Source organism: Canis aureus, chromosome 3, assembly GCF_053574225.1.
Source record: "Canis aureus isolate CA01 chromosome 3, VMU_Caureus_v.1.0, whole genome shotgun sequence".
Classification (NCBI taxonomy): domain Eukaryota; kingdom Metazoa; phylum Chordata; class Mammalia; order Carnivora; family Canidae; genus Canis; species Canis aureus.
Genome location: NC_135613.1, coordinates 43,587,804 through 43,608,987, shown reverse-complemented (window position 1 = coordinate 43,608,987; position 21,184 = coordinate 43,587,804). Strand labels below are relative to the sequence as shown.

At 36.5% G+C, this 21,184-nt stretch overlaps 1 protein-coding gene across 5 annotated transcripts in view; it reads right to left on the bottom strand.

Annotated features, from left to right (window-relative positions):
- The window catches only part of RAVER2 (ribonucleoprotein, PTB binding 2), a 98,516-nt gene that overhangs the window by 20,733 nt on the left and 56,599 nt on the right, over window positions 1-21,184 (bottom strand). The window contains exons 11-12 of one of the 5 annotated variants that reach the window (XM_077892142.1): window positions 20,476-20,612; window positions 19,232-19,659 (exon numbers count right to left, since the gene is read on the bottom strand). In XM_077892142.1, the coding sequence (XP_077748268.1) occupies window positions 19,636-19,659; window positions 20,476-20,612 (161 nt within the window). In that variant the 3' untranslated portion in view covers window positions 19,232-19,635. Of the gene's footprint in view, window positions 1-6,546; window positions 7,382-14,461; window positions 14,573-19,231; window positions 19,660-19,701; window positions 19,882-20,475; window positions 20,613-21,184 lie in introns of those variants that run through there. The other 4 variants (XM_077892140.1, XM_077892138.1, XM_077892143.1 and 1 more) reach the window with 4 other exon arrangements.

The window sequence follows — 21,184 nt, the reverse complement described above, 5'->3', positions numbered from 1 at the left end:
AATTCTCAACAAGATACTGGCCAATAGGATCCAACAGTACATTAAGAAAATTATTCACCACGACCAAGTAGGATTTATCCCCGGGACACAAGGCTGGTTCAACACCCGTAAAACAAAACAATCAATGTGATTCATCATATCAGCAAGAGAAAAACCAAGAACCATATGATCCTCTCATTAGATGCAGAGAAAGCATTTGACAAAATACAGCATCCATTTCTGATCAAAACTCTTCAGAGTGTAGGGATAGAGGGAACATTCCTCAACATCTTAAAAGCCATCTACGAAAAGCCCACAGCAAATATCATTCTCAATGGGGAAGCACTGGGAGCCTTTCCCCTAAGATCAGGAACAAGACAGGGATGTCCACCTCACCACTGCTATTCAACATAGTACTGGAAGTCCTAGCCTCAGCAATCAGACAACAAAAATACATTAAAGGCATTCAAACTGGCAAAGAAGAAGTCAAACTCTCCCTCTTCGCCGATGACATGATACTCTACATAGAAAACCCAAAAGTCTCCACCCCAAGATTGCTAGAACTCATACAGCAATTCGGCAGCGTGGCAGGATACAAAATCAATGCCCAGAAATCAGTGGCATTTCTATACACTAACAATGAGACTGAAGAAAGAGAAATTAAGGAGTCAATCCCATTTACAATTGCACCCAAAAGCATAAGATACCTAGGAATAAACCTAACCAAAGATGTAAAGGATCTATACCCTCAAAACTATAGAACACTTCTGAAAGAAATTGAGGAAGACACAAAGAGATGGAAAAATATTCCATGCTCATGGATTGGCAGAAATAATATTGTGAAAATGTCAATGTTACCCAGGGCAATATACACGTTTAATGCAATCCCTATCAAAATACCATGGACTTTCTTCAGAGAGTTAGAACAAATTATTTTAAGATTTGTGTGGAATCAGAAAAGACCCCGAATAGCCAGGGGAATTTTAAAAAAGAAAACCATAGCTGGGGGCATCACAATGCCAGATTTCAGGTTGTACTACAAAGCTGTGGTCATCAAGACAGTGTGGTACTGGCACGAAAACAGACACATAGATCAATGGAACAGAATAGAGAACCCAGAAGTGGACCCTGAACTTTATGGTCAACTAATATTCAATAAAGGAGGACAGACTATCCATTGGAAGAAAGACAGTCTCTTCAATAAATGGTGCTGGGAAAATTGGACATCCACATGCAGAAGAATGAAACTAGACCACTCTCTTTCACCATACACAAAGATAAACTCAAAATGGATGAAAGATCTAAATGTGAGACAAGACTCCATCAAAATCCTAGAGAAGAACACAGGCAACACCCTTTTTGAACTCGGCCACAGTAACTTCTTGCAAGATACATCCACGAAGGCAAAAGAAACAAAAGCAAAAATGAACTATTGGGACTTCATCAAGATAAGAAGCTTTTGCACAGCAAAGGATACAGTCAACAAAACTAAAAGACAACCTACAGAATGGGAGAAGATATTTGCAAATGACCTATCAGATAAAGGGCTAGTTTCCAAGATCTATAAAGAACTTATTAAACTCAACACCCAAGAAACAAACAATCCAATCATGAAATGGGCAAAAGACATGAACAGAAATCTCACAGAGGAAGACATAGACATGGCCAACACGCACATGAGAAAATGCTCTGCATCACTTGCCATCAGGGAAATACAAATCAAAACCATAATGAGATACCACCTCACACCGAGAATGGGGAAAATTAACAAGGCAGGAAACCACAAATGTTGGAGAGGATGCGGAGAAAAGGGAACCCTCTTTCTTACACTGTTGGTAGAAATTTGAACTGGTGCAGCCACTCTGGAAAACTGTGTGGAGGTTCCTCAAAGAGTTAAAAATAGACCTGCCCTATGACCCAGCAATTGCACTGTTGGGGATTTACCCCAAAGATACAGATGCAATGAAATGCCGGGACACCTGCACCCCGATGTTTCTAGCAGCAATGTCCACAATAGCCAAACTGTGGAAGGAGCCTCGGTGTCCATCGAAAGATGAGTGGATAAAGAAGATGTGGTCTAGGTATACAATGGAATATTCCTCAGCCATTAGAAATGACAAATACCCACCATTTGCTTTAACGTGGATGGAACTGGAGGGTATTATGCTGAGTGAAGTAAGTCAGTCGGAGAAGGACAAACATTATATGTTCTCATTCATGTGGGGAATATAAATAATAGTGAAAGGGAATATAAGGGAAGGGAGAAGAAATGTGTGGGAAATATCAGAAAGGGAGACATAACGTAAAGACTGCTAACTCTGGGAAACGAACTAGGGGTGGTAGAAGGGGAGGAGGGCGGGGGGGTGGGAGTGATTGGGTGACGGGCACTGGGGGTTATTCTGTATGTTGGTAAATTGAACACCAATAAAAAATAAAAATAAAAAATTAAAAAATTAAAAAGTTAAAAAAATACAAAAAAAACCCAAATCAATATACACATTATAGAAGTCCCATAAGGAAAGAAGAGAGCAAGAGGAGGAGAAAGCTTTTTCAAAGAATTAATGGATAAAAATTTCTGTACCCTGAGGAAAGAAACACACAACCAGATCCACAAAGCCCAACAAGTACCAAACAAGATGAATTCAAAGAGACCTACACTGAGACATATTATAATTAAATTATTAGACATTAAATGACAAGGAGAGACTCTTAAAAGCAACAAAAGAAAAGCAAGTTATTACAGTAGGGAACCCAATTAAGACTATAAGCAGATTTTTTTTCCTTTTCTTTTTTCTTTTTTTTTTTTTTTTTAGTAAATCTAACACCATAAAACTAGAAGAAAACATAGGTGGTAAGCTTCTTGGCATCAGTCTTGTGATGGTTTTTTGGGTATAAAACCAAAAGTTAAAGGAAACAAAAGCAAAAACAAAGCAGGGGGAGCACAAGAAACTGAAAAGCTTCTACACAGCATAAGATACCATCAACACAATGAAAAAGCAACCTACTAAAGGAGAAAATATTTGCAAATCATATATCTGATAAGGGGTTAATGTCCAAAATATATAAAATACTCATTCAATTCAATAGCAAAAAACCAAACTGCGATTATAAAATGGACAGAGGATCTGAATAGACAACTGTCCAAAGAAGATGTAGAGATAGCCAATAGGCACATGAAAAGCACTAATAGCACAAATCATCAGGGAAATGCAAATCAAAACCACAGATAGCAGGAATAAACCTGTGATGGTGCATGGAAGATAGCAGTGGTAAATGAAATTGGAAAGACGTGCTGGCCTTGGTCATGGAGGGAGCGAGAATGAGATATTACCTCATACCTAGAAGAATGGCTATTAGCAAAATTACAGGAGGTGTTAATTATCCTGGAATTTTAAAATTAAAAACTTAATTTAAAAAAGACAAGAGATAACAAGTATTGGCAAGGATTTGTGGGGGGGGGGGGGGAAGAGAGATTCCACCCTAGATTAAGATTGCCTATAACAAAATTGCATATGAAGACCTTCATTCCTCCACTGTCAAGGCTCTTTTCAGCTGCCTTTTTCATTTGAACCCCTTTATTGGTCTGGTAATCTTACTACATGTTAGACTGTGGCCACTAACATTGTCAGACTCTTAGCTTCAGGTAAAAAGACCTCTTTTTCTTATTAGTGTTCTTCCTCTAATAAATAATCAGCTTATTAAATTTTGAAAAGCTACTTGTTTGAGAACCCAATTCATTCTTCAAAGATAACAGAGAAAGTAAAAATATCTAACTCCAGGATCTGGAAATCATACACTTTTGATTCTCCTCCCTTGATTCTTCCTGCTGTGGAGTAATCCATATTTCTTGTCTTAGTATGAAGCAAATCAATAATCTGAATTTTCCTCTCTCACAATGCTATCTTTATTCTCAGAAGCCAGGGAGGAAATTTATTTGGTGCTTCCACTGAAAGGACTTCCCAGTTGTGCTACCACATTCACAGGAGGAACCATGTGACATGCAGATCAGCAAAACACTCCTCTGGGCCATACAGGAAAGATCAGTCAGATGAGGAAAGGAAAATGGAGGTCATTATCGCCCAGACGATAACTGGGAGAAAGATCATTTTTCTGATATGCGCTATCAAACATATCTAATTATTAGTGCAAGGACTGCTGGGTACAATGGGAAGTGATGATAGTTGATTAACCTTTTTGAAACAAAGTTCAATATTCTTGGAGAAATAAATCTGGATCAAATATCAGAAAAAAAGAAAACCACAAAAGGGGAAGAGTATAAAGCAGGCAAATACTTTTCCTTTTAGTTCAGATTTGCAGGATACAGACATCCATTCCTTCATAGACTGACTATTGAGGGCACCGGGCTGTGTGCTGTGGGGTTACCTAGATACATGAAGTTTGAAGAGTATCCTCCAAGAGCTCATATCCTAGGAGGGGAAGAAAAGTACAAAACATTTCTAAAAGGAGAAAGCCACCATGCCAGAGGAGAAATAGAGGCAAAGTGCTCAAGTTTTTCATAGAAGGGAAAATGGGGAGAAGGGAGTTTGTGAAATGTGGACAAAATTTTCATGGATGAGAAGGCATCTGAATCTGGATTTGGAGACAATGCCATATGTGGACATGAGGGTCATGGGAATGACCCTCCCGGGTGAGAGAAAATGCCCGAGCAAAGGAGGGGGCAGGAAGGCCTGGGCCTGGGAGGGCACACCATGGCTGATCCACGGAAGAGAGTAGGAGCAAATAAGGTTGGAAAGGTGAGCTGGCCTCAGTCATGGAGGGGCTGGCATGCCAGGCTAAGGATTATAAGTGAAATAATAAACTGATCTTGGAACCTGGAAAAATTAAATAGCAGCTCTATAAAAATGTGGTAATGGAAGAGATAAGTGTTAGATATATACATGTGGGCAAACACAGAGATTATATGATTTAAAACTCTGGTTAAAATTTTACATGGAATAAACAAGTGAGAAATTGGTACACTTTGAAAATCCGAAGGAGAAAAAACAATTTCAATGGGCATTTACGCTTTGGAGAAACTAATGAAAGACATGGAGCAGAAGAGAATGTCCACTATTCCAGTGTAAATCAAATTAGCAAAATATCCAAACCATATTACATTTGAGAAAGAAACTGACAAAACTTAATGATATTCTTTAAAAAAAAAAAAAAGATTTTATTTATTCATTCATTCATGAGAGACAGAGAGACAGAGACACAGGCAGAGGGAGAAGCAGGCTCCATGCAGGGAGCCCAACATGGGACTCGATCCCGGGTCTCCAGGATCACGCCCTGGGCTGAAGGAGGCGCCAAACTGCTGAGCCACCTGGGGCTGCCCAAATGATGATATTCTTATACTGTGTCACTAACATCAGCCCTATGCAGTAAGCAGAAAAGGAATGATCTCTATTGAATAGATGTGAAAACAAAAGATCAGATACCTTAGGTGACTTGGCTGAAATCACAAGGTTATTAAATATTAGAGTCATGAATCCAACCCATTTTTTCCTCATTCCGGTGTCCTTTCCATTAATCCAATCTCCCTTATTTCTAAAAATACATTTTTTTTTTTTGCACACAGTTAGTATGAAGCCTATTTTGTAACCATGCAGTTGCTATTTTATACTTGGATTTAAAGAAAGAAATATTATTTTCTTCCTTTAATTAAAGCAAATATTTTTATCTTCATGTAAATGTAGACTAATTTCTTTTATTTTCATATGAATTTTTTTTATTTTTTACTTTTTTAAAGTTGACAATTAGACTTTCTAGCAGCATTTTTTTTTTTTTAAAAAAAAGGCAAGGTACAACACTATTTCTGTAATGATTAAAATTTAGAGAAATTATGCACTTGGAAAAAAATGAGGTGGACATATAGTTGCTCACAGTGATAACATTAGAGTTGAATTCTCTTGCACTTTACACCAAGTCTTTATATATTTCAAGACTTATATTCATATTATCAGATGCATAAATCTTAAATTCAAAATACTTTGATACAGATGTCCAAAAAAAGTGCTTTCTGAAAAAGATGATATAGGGAAAGTTTCTTACTTTGTGATTTCTTTTGTCCTTTTAAGCACACCACGTTGTTAACAGTAGATGTGTGGTGGTAAGTTTGTGTGCTGCCTAAGGTCAAGAATTTCTAGTCAACCTAATGCCCCATGTGCCCGAGTATCTCCATGCCAGACAAAGCCCAGGACACAACAATAATGCTTTGTGCCCAGGCTGAGCAGTTACTCTCTCCTATATAGTATTTATCCACAGAATAGTAAAAAATATATACATATATATTATATAAAAATATAAATCATCATAAATATATATATATATGGTGCTAGAGCCTAATACAAGAATTCAATCTAAAAACTTCTAAAGGGGATCCCTGGGTGGCTCAGCGGTTTAGTGCCTGACTTTGGCCCAGGGTGTGATCCTGGAGTCCCAGGATCGAATCCCACGTCAGGCTCCCGGCATGGAGCCTGCTTCTCCCTCCTCCTGTGTCTCTGCCTCTCTTTCTATGTCTATCATAAATAATAAATAGATCTTAAAAAAAAACTTCTAGAAAGATAATTAAAATATTTCTAGTTTTAATTGTATCATTCACAAAACTGATGACACTGGAATATTTTCCTCATCTGAAATAACAATATCAAAGGTTATGCCTAACACAAAGAACTAGTGTTTAATGATTTTTATGCCATTATTTTTAAATGCTCTTATGTTTCAAAACTAATTAAATTTGCCTTCAGTATTTTGTTGCAGAGTTTTGGAACCAGCTCCTTTAGAATGCTCTAACAGCTTGATGGCCTTGTCAGAGTTTTCAATATTTCTAAGCAGGGTCTCTAATCTTCTCTTCATTTTCTTCTGGTCTTCAAGAGCCCATCCAATTACTATGGACTGAAACTTCTGGTCAACAGGCCCCAGTGGCACCTCAGATGAACATGCACTGTACAGGGACATCAAGTGACTCCTGGCATCTCCCAAATCACCCAGAAACTTAGTGACCACCTCATCAATAATCCTGGTGGCATGCTTTAGGGATTCTTGCTGCTGGGGGTTTCCGATTGTTTCTACGGAAACTTCGATTGTTTCTATGGAAACTTCAACGGTGAGGGTTTGTCCCATCAAATGGTTTGCCATCAGATTTACTTCTTCTCTTTCTCCGTCGCTGATCTGCCTCATGTCCTGGCTATTCTGGATGCTGTGGATCATTTCCGGGAGGCTTTCTTTCTCTTGCTCAACAGCAGTTGCGGCTTCTCTCTAAGCTTCCACCCTGAGCCCCAGCTGCTCCAGGCTCTCCAGCAGGCAGCAGAAGCGCCCTCGTTGGCTTTCCCGTTGATCTTCGCCTGAGCCATATGAGCCTCCTGGGCGGGGAGGCCAAGAGGTCACTGGTCTCTTGGGCGACCTGATTTTCATATGAATTTAGAAAGAGAATGTTGCAGTTTCATTTTTTGACTGGCAAAGTCTAATCCTTACAGGGTGTCTTAAGCTCAATATTTAAGCTCACTTCCATAAGTGAACTGAAAGCTAGTTGTAAAAGTCTGATAAGAATTCACACAAAAGGGGATTGTGACTCTCCCACAGGGAGATCCCTGTGGGACAGATTAATGCCAATAGTGAACTGGATTCAGCTCCTCCAAAGTCACGCTACTTATCATTCATGCTCTTCTAAAAGAAATGCAACCGCCTAGTGCATAGTTCTTGAAATACAAAATTAAATTTTTTTTTTTTGAAAATTCTGCCTCTACTCAGGGCTCCTCAGCCTCACTTTTACCTTTAGCCCCACTTTAACTTCTCTAAGACTTGTCTCATTAATGGATTAGATTAGATGGAGAGCCTAAAATGAACAACTGCCCTAGTTCTTTTAGAATCTGTATCAACCCCTTACTATTCCTTTCTTCTGGCTTCAAGTCCAGCTTTTGGACTTTGTACCTAGAGAAACATGAATTAATTTATCTTTTCAGCATTAAGCATCGTTCACTTCTCAAATTTTATTGAAATACAATTTTTCTCTTTTCCCCAATAAAAAATGTCTTAAAACCAACGTTGCTTTATTTTGTGACATTAAGAATAAAATGTCTCTTCCTCATATATGCACATAGATGTTTTTAATTTTCACATTAACTTTTGCTTCTCAACTATTTGCCTTTCCTGATGAATAACGTGAAGTCTTAACTTTGAATTTAAAGACTGCTCCTCCAAAAGTATTGGAGCACATTCCAAAAAAAAAAAGTAAAATCGGAGTACCTCACTGGTTTCATTGTGCCAAGTTATGCAAATTCTGTATCTTAGGTTTAAGTATGTTTAATAAGGACTCTTGGTGCACATGGGTGGCAAAGTTGGTTAAGTGACTGACTTCATTTGGGCTCAGGTCCTGATCTTAGGGTAGTGAAATCCAGTCCCACGTTGGGCTCTGTGATCAGCTTAGAGTCTGCTTTAGGCCCTCTCTCCTTTCCCCTCTCTCTGCCCCTTGCCCTCAGCTCTCTCTCAAATAAATAAATAAATAAATAAATAAATAAATAAATAAATAAATAAATTTTTTAGACAGAACTCAAAATATCAACATTAAAATCCTTTGAAAAATTAGACTAACATGAGAATAGAAATTAAGATCTTTAAATTTAAGTATACTGTAAATTATTCTTTTAATTTTTTTAACATTTAAAAAACTGATTTTGTTTATAAACAAAGATTTTAAAGTAATGAGGGTAAGTAAATTCCAAATGGTTGTTTTCCTTAATTCCAGTTTTTAGCATAAATCATTTAAAAAATATTTTCCAAATTATTAGCCAGGGTTAAATATAATCTGTGGTTCCATAATCATTATTTAACATAGATTTAGGTTTTTAAAAGTATTTTATATATTTAGTATTTATCACAAGATTCTGATCTTGGAATACCACAAGATGCACACAAAAACCTTTTTGGCCAGTCTCTGCACTCTTTTCCCACTAGATGGCAGCATTAAGTTCTATATGAAAGGACTGAACCCCAACCAGGACTTTTTGTTCATTTTTCAGTTTTGTTTCCTATTTCCTCATCACACAGTTTTATTACACATTCTGTGGTTGATTCCCTGAAACAGGTAATTAGCTTCCTTTCAGGAAAGACCCCTGTAACCAAGGGCAACAGCAGAGCACAACAAACAGGTAGATAATATTCTCCTAACATAGGGCATACTAGACAGCTAGCCAGTTTGGTAAAGTGTCCAATGAAAAACCTAAGCCATAATTTAAACAGTCCTATGAAACAGCTGAAATAATTCCTATATTATTCTTTACATTATTAAACTCATGACTATGTCCAACTGAAAAGTTGCTTAAGAGAAACTGTACCTATTTTACCTACTTTACTAAAAGGGGAGAGGAAGGAATGTCTTGCTTTTGACAGATTATGATTAGATGATAGGTGTAGGCATTTAATAAAAACTTAATCGGGGGAGCTCTGGTGGCTCAGAGGTTTGGCACCACCTTCGGCCTGGGGTGTGATCCTGGAAACCTGGGATCAAGTCCCATGTCGGGCTCCCTGCATGGACCCTGCTTCTCTCCCTCCCAACCCCCCTCTCTCTTTCATGAATAAATAAATAAAATCTAAAAAAAAAAATTAATTGGCTCAAACACTTCCCCCTCAAGGTGGGCTTCTCCCAACCATCTGACATAGATTTAACTATATATCACTACTTCAGAACTTGACATTTCAAATTCCATTTATACATTCAAATTAACAGTATTATGGGGTGCCTGGCTGGCTCAGCGGGTAGAGCATGTGATTCTTGATCTTAGGATTGTGAGTTCCAGTTCCACGTTGGGTGTAAAGATTACTTTAAAAAAATAAAATCTTCACACACACACTAACAGGGTAGCTGTTATGTAGCTGACTATAATGCTATCATTACTAGAGTGTTACTATAAAATTTTAACTATAACTATTTTTAAGTTTTCTCAATAAGAGAATATTTAAGAAATGCACTTTTTGAGAAAATTAATAACTATAGCTCAATGGCAGTACTCCATTATTATAATCCATTATTATAATCATGAGTAGCCCTTTTTAAATTGTTTTCTAAGTAGAACTAGATCTGTAATTAATTTGCTTTCTTATCATTACATACTTTCAGGATCTTTAATACACTCAGCAAAAATGCTACCCTCTGTTCAGTACAGTTAAGCTTTTTTAAAAATTAGAATCCAAATTTGTTGATATTTACAAGGTTGTACAACCGTCACCACAATCTAGTTCCAGAGCATTTTCATCACTCCAGAAAGAAGCCCTGTACCTGTTAACAGCTAATCCACAAGTCCTACTTCTTCTGACCCCCAGATCACTTTCTCTATGAATTTGTCTATTCTGGACATTTAATAAAATGGGATCATGTAATATGTGGCCTTGTATGTCTGGCTTATTTCACTTAGCATAATGATTTAGAGGTTCATCCATATTGTGACCAAGATCAGTATTCCATTCTTTTTATAGCTACATAGCATTCCATTGCATGGATATGCAACGTTTTGTTTATTCACTCATCAACTAATTAACAGTTGGGTCATTTTCCTTTTGGCTATGATGAATAATGCTGCTATGAAAATTAGTGTCCAACTTTTTGTCTAGACATAGATTCTCAATTCTCTTGGGTATATATGTAGGAGTGAAATTACCAGGCACACGGTAACTGTGTGTTTAACATTTTGAGGAACTCCCAAATTTTTCCAAAGCTGCTGTACCATTTTAATTCCCTCCCAGGAATGTATGAGGGTACCGGCTTTGCCACATTGATGCCAACATTTGTTATGGTTCATTTTTCTTCATTCTCTATTCTTTCTCTTCTTCAGGCTGGATAATCTCAATTGACCAATATTATCTTCCAAACATGTTGATTCTTTTCTTCTGCCTTTCAAATCTACTATGCTCTAGTAAATCTTTCATTTCAGTTATTGTACTTATTCAGATCCAGAACTTCCGTTGCCCTTTTCTAATAATTGTTGCCAGTTTTATTCATGCTTTTCTTGAGGAGAGAATATTTGGAGCTTCTTATTGTGCCTGCTTTTGTTTATGTCATCTATGGCTTGCATTTTCCATTTAGGCCTATGATACACTGCAAATTAATTTTAGAGTATGGTCTGAGGCAAGAGTCAGGGTGACTTTATAATAAATCCTGACATCATATAGAGGAAGTCCCTGAATTTATTCTTTCATAAAATTTTAGCCCCTTTGCATTTTAATACAAACTTTCCAAATCAGCTTGTCAATTTCTATTTAAGAAGGCAACTGAGGGACACCTGGGTGGCTCAGTTGGTTAAGCGACTGCCTTTGGCTCAGGTCATGATTCCAGAATCCTAGGATCTAGCCCCACATCAAGCTCCCTGCTCAGTGGGGAGTCTGCTTCTTCTCTGCTCCCCCTGCTTGTGGTCTGTCAAATAAATAAAATCTTTTAAAAAAGAAAAAGGCTACAGAAACAATAGCCAAGTTATGGAAAGAGCCCAGATGTCCATCGACAGATGAATGGATAAAGATGTGGCGTGTGTGTGTGTGTGTGTGTATATAAAATATATTTATATATATTAATTTTATCATCTATATGATGTCAGGATTTACTATAAAGTCATAATCAGTGTGGAGTTGGCATAAGGATAGGCCATAGATCACTAAAACAGAATAGAGTCCAAATATGGGCCCATTCTTAAGTGGTAAAGGGATTTTTTACAAAAATGCCAAAATAGTTAAATAGGCAAAGAACAGAAATGTTGTTAGAACAATTGTTTATCCATATTGGAAAAATTAAACCCTGACTCTTGCCTTTTATATATATGTATATACATATATATTTTTTATACATATACATATATGTAAAAGAAAAGGCTACTGAGAAACTGGTTGGGATAACCCTGAAACTTGGGGAGAACCAATACATTACCAATATTAAGTCTTCCAATTCATTGACATGGGATAGCTCTGCATCCATAGGCATCTTTCATTTCTTGCAGCAATCTCTTGTAGTTTTCACTACTCTTACAAATCTTCTGTTAATTTATTGCTACATACTTCATGTTTGATGCTGTTGTAAATGCAAATTTTTAGAATTTTTATTTTCCAGTTGTTCGCTGCTTGTATACAGAAACTAGTGATTTTTGCATACTGCCCTCTATCTTATGACTGCAAAGTTTATTACTTTAAATGGTTGCTTTTTATTTTTTATTTATTTTTTTTAAAGATTTAATTTATTTATTCATGATAGACACACAAAGAGAGAGATAGGCAGAGACACAAGCAGAGGGAGAAGCAGGTTCCATGCAGGGAGCCTGATGTGGGACTCGATCCCGGGACTCCGAGATCAGCCCTGGGCTGAAGGCAGCACTAAACCGTTGAGCCACCCGGGCTGCCCCTAAATGGTTGCTTTTTAGATTAAGGATTTTTCTTGTAAACACTCATCATATGCAAAGAGAGACATTTTTACTTTTCCTTCCCATTTTATATGCTTTTTTAATTTAATTTTTTGAGAGAAAAACTGCAAGCAGGGGTTGGGGAGGGCAGGCAGAGGGTGAGAGAGAATCTAACCACACCCATTGCAGAGACCGACAGGAGCCCATGTGGGGGCTCAATCTCATGATCCTGAGATCATGACCCAAGCCAAAATCAAAAGTCAGATGCTTAACCAACTGAGCCACCCATTATGCACTTTTGAAAAAAATCTAGCTTCATTATATCCTCCCAAAAAACGCTGACTAGAAGAGGTATATAACTCAAGTCTGTGACGATCTCTTTAACTGGAACATGTACTCCATTTGTATTTAACTATTATTATCATTCAGTTTAGGTTTCCTGCCTACCTTTTTGCTTTCTATTCATCCTGGGTTTTTTTCCCCCAATTTCCTGACATTTTTTTGGCTTAATCAAATGTTCTTAGAATTCCACTGTAACTAACCTACTGACATTTTAGGTGTACGGTTTTCTACTTTTTAAAAATGGTTGCTCTATGGATGACAATGTGTTCCATGACTTATCACAGACTACTCAGGCCTACTGTTCTACTTCATATAAAATGTAATGTAAAATTTTACATAGAATGTACATTTTAAAACCCCACAACCATACTTTCATTCACCCCATACTGTCCTTTGTACTATTATCAAATATGTCTTATCTATGAATGTCATAAACCCCACACTACAATGTTATAATTTTGCTTTTAAATAAATTAAGAGAAAATATATAGTATTTTATTTACCCACATATTTACCAACTGTTTTAACACTGAAGTTCTCAATGAGAAGCAACCTAGCGAGTATAGGACTAAAGATACTGCTAAATATCTTATAACACACAGGGTAATTTCTCCCACAGATAGAGAATTACCCAGCCAGGAAGGCCACCAGTGCCAAGGCTGAGAAACTCCACCTTAAGGATAATGCTGCTTTCAAGATAGTCTCTTTGTAACTTTGATTTTCATCATATTAACTGATGTGTGTCAGCAAAGTGTTCTTTTTATTTATCCTGTTTTGCAGGGGAGGTGTCTGAGCCTGTCAGATCTGGTTTCTTTTCCTTAGATTTCTTTCTCCATTCCAGCAAGGGAAAAAGAAGGAATTCCTAAAACATGACTGACCACTCCTTTTCTAGTTACTTTAATCCATTAGCAACATCTAGTTAAGTTCACTTCCCAAGGTTGAAAGAACACGAGACTGAGAACAAATCTCACTTGATGAAAACATACAAGGTGGAAGCAGAGACCGTCCAAGGGGACGATAAATCCAGGGAAAATTCGCACCTCCACAGTGTCTCTGGGTAAACAAAGATAGAAGCAGGAGGAAGACTTGCAACGTAAAAGGCATCTTTATCACAGAATTTTTCCACGTGTAAATAGAAAAGGGTCCTTCTGTGGATATGATAGGTATACAATAAACCACAGTAATCTAATAAGCAAAACTGCTAATGAGAAAAGCAGAACAAATTTTAAAAATGAAATAAATGAAAAGGTAAGGAAAAAACTAACTTTAAAAAATTAAATCATATAGGTCGGCTGAGCAGATGTAAGAGGACCCTAAGCTCGCCTTGTCCCATGGGTACACACAGACCACATCCGTACAGGTGTAAATAGACTAGAAAATGACCTGAACACTGGCAGAGCAGACTCTACAACTGGAGGCAGAAGAGGCACCTCTCTCCACGGTGGGAAGGGAGGGAGCAGTAGAGAAAGGCAGAAAACAGACTTTCACACTGGAGAGCTTACAAATGGGGAGGACAAATCTCCGTAATATTTGCTTTTGAAATTGAGAGGGGCCACATTTTGTGACTTCCAGCAGGACTTAAAGCCTGGAATTTTAAAGGTCGGCAGGCTGGGCTCTTGAGAGCCTGGATGGTGTTAGGAAGCAGAACCTCCACCCTTAAAGAGAAAGGAGGACAAACAAGCCTGTGCAGATATAGGATAGGATATAGTGTAGAATCAGCAGTTTGAAAATGCTGGAGACGAACAGGAAGGAGACTGACTTCTCACCTCAAGCTTGGCTGAAGAGACAGGGTTCATGGGGAGACCTCACCAGGAACAAAGGAGCTGGCAGGTGTCAGTCCTTCCACTGCTCCCCTCCCCAGCATAAACAATGGCCACCTGCAGGAACCAGGGCAATGGGAACACTCCTTACCTAGCTTGCTTACACCAAAGTTCCCCCATGTCACTCCATACTTCAGTGGATCCACCCCTCCCAGTTAGTTATACATGCCTCAGTCCTGACACTGTGAGTCCCTCCTCTAGAAGACCGGGCAAACCCCACCAACACCACATCTCCAGATCCGTGCATTTTGTGGGACCTTAGTTCTGATAGCAGCAGATCTTGTTCACCAAGCAAACCACCACACACCTTACTGCCCACAATAAGCAAAAAGAGCCTCTGCGGACAACTGGACCGAAGGAAAAAGAGGCCAAGACTCTCCTATGTGTGTTGTATAACACACACAATACACATAGGAGACATTCTCTAAAGCACCAAGCCATGGGGAACAGGAAACACTGCACTGTGGGGAACTATGTCTATTCTTCATAAGGCTATTATCGTTATGAGCAAGAGAAGTAGCTGACTTTCCCAACACACAGAAACAAAGTCAAACAAAATGGGGATGGAAAGACATTTATCATGTAAATGGATGCCAAAAGAAAGCCAGGGTAGCAGTGCTTATATCGGAAAAAACAGACTTTAAAACAAAGATTGTAACGAGAGGCAAAGGACACTGTATAGGAATAAAGGAGACAATCCAATAAGAGGATATAACAATTGTAAATATTTATGCATGCAACATGGGAGCACCCAAATACATAAAACTGTTAATAACAAACATAAGGGAAATAATTGATAGTAATACAGTAATGGTAGGGAATTTTTTTTTTTTATGGTAGGGAAATTTAACACCCCATTTATATTGATGGACAGATCATCCAAACAGAAAATCATTAAGGAAGCAATCATTTTGAATGACTCATTGGACTAGATGGACTTAACAGACACATTCAGAACATTCTATCCTAAAACATCAGGATACACATTTTTCTCAAGCACACACAGAACATTCTTCAAAACAGATCACATATTAGGCCACAAAACAAGTCTCAACCTCAAATTGATAAAACAAGTCTCAACCTCATATTAGACGCACAAAACAAGTCCCAACCTCAACCATAAAACAACCTTACACCTAAGGCTACCTAAGTAGCCAGAAAAAGAAGAACAAACCCAAAACTCAGCAAAAGAAAGGAAATTATAAAGATTAGAGGAGAAATAAGTGATACAGAAACTAAAAACACAATAGAACTGATCAATGAAATCAGGAGGGGAAAAAAAAAAAAAGAAAGAAATCAGGAGCTGGTTCTTTCAGAAGATCAACAAAGTTGATAAACCCCTAGCAAGACCTATTAAAAAGAGAGAGAGAGAGAGAGAGAGAGAGAGAACAAAATAAACAAAATTACTAATGCAAGAGAAGAAATAACAACCAGCACCACAGAAATACAAACAATTCTAACAATATTATGAAAACTTATATGCCAACAAATTGGGCAACTTAGAAGAAATGGATAAATTCCTAGAAATATATAACCTACCAAAACTAGGTCAGGGAAAAATAGAAAATTTGAACACACCAATTACCAGCAATGATATTGAACCAGTAAACAAAAAACTCCCAAAAAACATAAGTCCAGGACCTGACGGCTTCATAAGCAAATTCTACCAAACATTTAAGAAAGAGTTAATAATTCTTCTCAAACGATTCCAAAAAACAGAAGAGGAAGGAAAATTTCTAAATTCTTTTTATGAAGCCAGTATCACCCTGACACCAAAACCAGATAAAGACACCACAAAATTAAAAAAAAAAAAAAGAGAGAGAGAGAGAGAGAAAGAAAGAGAGAACTACAGGCCAATATCATGACTTTAGATGCAAAAATCCTAAACAAAATAATAGAAAACCAAATCTAATAATATATTTTAAAAATCATGCAACACAATCAAGTGGAATTTATTCCCAGATGAAAGAGTGGTTCAATATTCACAAAACAATCACTGTGATATGTCACATCAATAAGAGAAAGGATAAAAACCAGATGATTTCAATAGATGCAGAAAAAGCATTTGACAAAGTACAATATCCATTTATGATAAAGAAAAACTCTGCAAAATAGGTCTAGAGGGAACATATGTCAACATAATAAAGGCCTTATTTGAAAAGCCCACAGCAAACATCATACTTAATGGGGAAAAACTGAGAGCTTCCCCCTAAGATCAGGAACAAGACAAGTATGTCCATTCTCATCACTTTTATTCAACATAGTACTATAAGTCCTAGCCACAGCATTAAGACAACATAATGAAATAAAAGGCATTTAATTTAGTAGGGAGTAAAACCTTCACTAATTGCAAATGACATGATGCTATATATAGAAAACCTTAAAGACTCCACCAAAAAACTACTAGAATTGACAAATGAATTCAGTAAAGTTGCAGGATATAAAATCAACGTACAGAATTCTGTTGCATTCCCTATACAAATAATGAAGCAGCAGAAATTGAAAGTAAAAACAATCCTATTTACAAATGTACCAAATACATTAAATATCTAAAATAAATTTAACCAAAGAGATGAAAGACCTGTATTCTGAAAACTATAAAATACTGATGAAAGAAATTTAAGACAATGCAAAGAAATGGAAAGACATTCCATGTTCATGGATCGGAAGAACTAATATGTTAAAATGTCCATACTACCCAAAGCAATCTACAGATTTAATGCAATCCCTACTAAATACCAAAAGCATTTTTCACAGAACTAGAAGAAATAATCCTAAAATTTTTATGGAATCACAAAGGACTTCAAATAGCCAAAGCAATCTTGAAAAAGAAAAACAAAAGTGGAGGTATCACAATTCCAGATTTCAAGTTATATTACAAAGTGATAGTGATTAAAACGGTATGGTACTGGCATAAAAAAACACACACAGATGAACAGAACACAAAGCCTGGAAATAAACCCATAATTATATGGCCATTTAATCTTCAAGAGAGGAGGAATGAATATACAATGGAAAAAAGTCTCTTCAATGAATGGTGTTGGGGAAAACCATAGCAACATACAAAAGAATGAAACTAGACCACTTTATTTCACCATACACAAAAATAAACTCAAAATGGATTAAAGACCTAAATGTGAGGCCTGAAACTATAAAAATCCTTAAAAAGAGCACAGGCAGTAATCTCTCTGACACTGTTCTAAATGGCTCCTGAGGCAAGAGAAATAAAAGCAAAAATAAACTCTTGGGATGACATCAAAATAAAAAGCTTCTGCACAGCAAAGGAAACAAGAAAATTCAAAGACAACCTACAGAATAGAAGAAGAAATTTGCAAATGATATATCTGATAAAGAGTTAGTATCCAAAATATATAAAGAATGGATACAACTCAACACACATACAAAAATAACCCATTTAAGAAATGGGCAGAAGACATGAACAGACATTTCTCTTAAAGAAGACATACATATAGCTAACAGACACACAGAAAGATGCTTAACATCACTCATCATCACAGAAATGAGAATCAAAACAACAATGCGATATCACCTTCCACCTGTTATAATAAAAAACACAAGAAACAACAAGTGTTAGCAAGGGTGTGAAGAAAAAGGACATTCCTCTCCCCCCCCCAACTCTGTACACTGTTAGTGGGAATGCAAACCGGTGCAGCCACTCTGGAAAACAGTATGGAGATTTCTCAAAATACTAAAAATAGAACTACCATATAATCCAGGAATTGTACCATTGAGTATTACCTGCAAAATACAAAAACACTAAAGGGTTGCACGCAGCCCTATGTTTATTGCAGCATTATTTACAATAGCCAAACTATGAAAGCAGCCCAAGTGTCCATCGATAGGTGAACAGATAAAGAAGATGTGATGTATATATATGTATATGGAATGGAATATGATTCAACTGTACAAAAGAATGAAATCTTGCCATTTGCAACAATATGGATAGAGCTAGAGTGTATAAAGCTAAGCAATATAAGTCAAAGAAAGACAAATACCATATGACTTCGCTCATTCCATATGTGGAATTTAAGAAAACAAATGAGTAAAGGGAAAAAAAAAAAAAGAGAGAGAGAGAAACCAAGAAACAGACTCTTAACTATAGAAAACAAACTGATGGTTACCAGAGGAGAGGTCAGGAGCAGTAGGGTTGATGGGGGATTAAAAAGTACACTTATCGTGATTAAGTGATAAAAAAATTAAAAAGTCATATGAAAAGTTAAAACATGTTTAAATAAATTTAAAAAAATTTATTGTGCTTCCTCCTGCTTATAAAAGTACATTTTTTCCTTATAAACAAAAAATTGGAATTGTATAGGACTATATTTTAAAGCTTTCTAAAATTAACGATAGATTATGAAACATGTACCATATGTTCACACAGCATTTTACCTGATTTTTAACATTTGCATTGCATTTCTGGAATAAATATGACATAATTTGTTTACTTAGTCTTATAAATTGTTGGAAATGTAGGCTGTTTCTACTTTACAGAACTATAAATTATTTATAAGTGATTTTACACATCTCTGATAATTTCCTTGTTTTTTGTCCCCTGTAAGTATAATTAGCATACAATTAATGTCCTTATCTCAATCATTATTTAGAATGTTAACTAATAAAGGAACAAAGATGGAATCTTATAAAACATGGGGAGGGAAGGTTTTCGAGGTTATATTTGTATTAATTCATAATTACCATTCCTTAGATGTAGGTCTGCTGGCACCTAATTATATCATCTTCCAACGTATAGTTTTCCATCTTTTCTTCAGGTATGTAAGAGACTTTCTTATATATTACTCTAATATCTGGCGGCAGCATTTTTAGAGAATCTATTTCACCTGTATTTCTAGTACCCTATCATAAAAGCATAATGAGGCATCAATTTTTCCAAGTGAATTCACACAGGTTTTTTTCTAAGGTTATTAGAGACAGATGAGGCAAACAGTTGCTCCAAGGAAATCAAAGTGGAAGCATTGCTCCCACAGATAGGACAGAGCTGAGAAGCAGCTGATGTGCTAAGAAATAAGAAAGAATCAGAATTGGTCATTATAAGACTCCCACGATTATATCATCATATATTGCTAACATGATATATACTTTCAGCTTAAGCCACCGAGAATAACCTGAAAGAGAAAAGGGCAAAGTAAAATTGACACAGTAACGGCACAATTACTTCTGAATATAATACTTTTTATGTTAATGGTTGATCGGTTTAAACGTTAGCATAACAGTGCCTGTAATTATGATCGTGTTTATGATTCACCAACCGCGGTGAAGAACAGAGGCATTTCCTTGAGTTCCATAGTCAGGTGTGCTTTGGTATAAACCGTAAATCAGTAGTTTTTCTGTAAAGAGCCCAACAGTAAATATTTAATCTTGTGAGTCATATAGTCTCCGTTGTACTTATTCACCTCTACCACCGTGGCACAACAGCACCATGAACAGTATATAAATGAATGGACATGGCTGTATTCCAATAAAACTTTATTTACAAAACAAGCAGTGGGCTGGATTTTGTCTATAGCTCATTGACCACTAGTGTAAACACTGAGAGGTAAATATCTAGTGCAAATGATTTCTTGAACATGTCCTAAAATTCCAAGTGAGCAAGGAATACTGTGTAGATGAATGCAATTTTACTTTCCTATAATATTATAGGAATCACAATTTCATATTCAGTGAACTCAATATATGGTTGAACCAATTTTTCTAGATATCAAAACCTGAGAACCAGGGCAGCCTGGGTGGCTCAGCAGTTTAGTGCTGCCTTACGCCCAGGGCCTGATCCTGGAGACCCGGAATCGAGTCCGCATTGGGCTCCCTGCATGGAGCCTGCTTCTCCCTCTGCCTATGTCTGCCTCCCTCTCTCTCTCTCTTTGTGTCTCTCATGAATAAATAAATAAAATCTTAAAAAAAAAAAAAGCCTGAGGATCATTTACCTGTGCATAATCACCAAAAGGTTGAGAATAAGAAATGCACTTTTCCAATGTGTGTTGTGATTCATTTCCCTGAGAGATTGCATCCAGAATATTGCTTGTAATTCCAGTCTTCTGTAGAGTGGTTTTACTTGCTGGGGCTAAAGGCAAAAATCAATACTATTTTTAGCCAAAAGTTGTTTTGTTATAAATTATAAACAAAATACAAAATTTGTTATTAATTCAACATATTCCCAAACAGAACACAAATTTTCTTTTTATTTTATTTTATTTTATTTTATTTTTAGAACACAAATTTTCATTGCCAGTATATATCTATATTTTTTATCCCCAGGAGAAGAATATATAGTATATGATGTTGTCTTGTACACTGAAAGCAAAAGAAAATGGAAGTTTGATCTGTGGATAAATAATTCTAATGGAAACATTTTTAAGATATATGTCTAATCTCTAAAAGAAGGCAAACAAAATGTAAACTAATCATTATTGCTAATGCAATAGTTGTAACTATCAATTTTTAGACCAGATAAAAATGCAGTAGGTATACAAGAAGCACATTAAATTTTTTTTCTGGCTCTTATAAAAAATTACAAATTAATGTCTAGGTTCAAGAGGATACTTCATAAAATACAGAGAATTTATACTAAAATCTTTTTCTTTCAATTCTATTCTTTTTTTCCCAGAGGTTTAGAACAGTTTAGAACTTATTTTC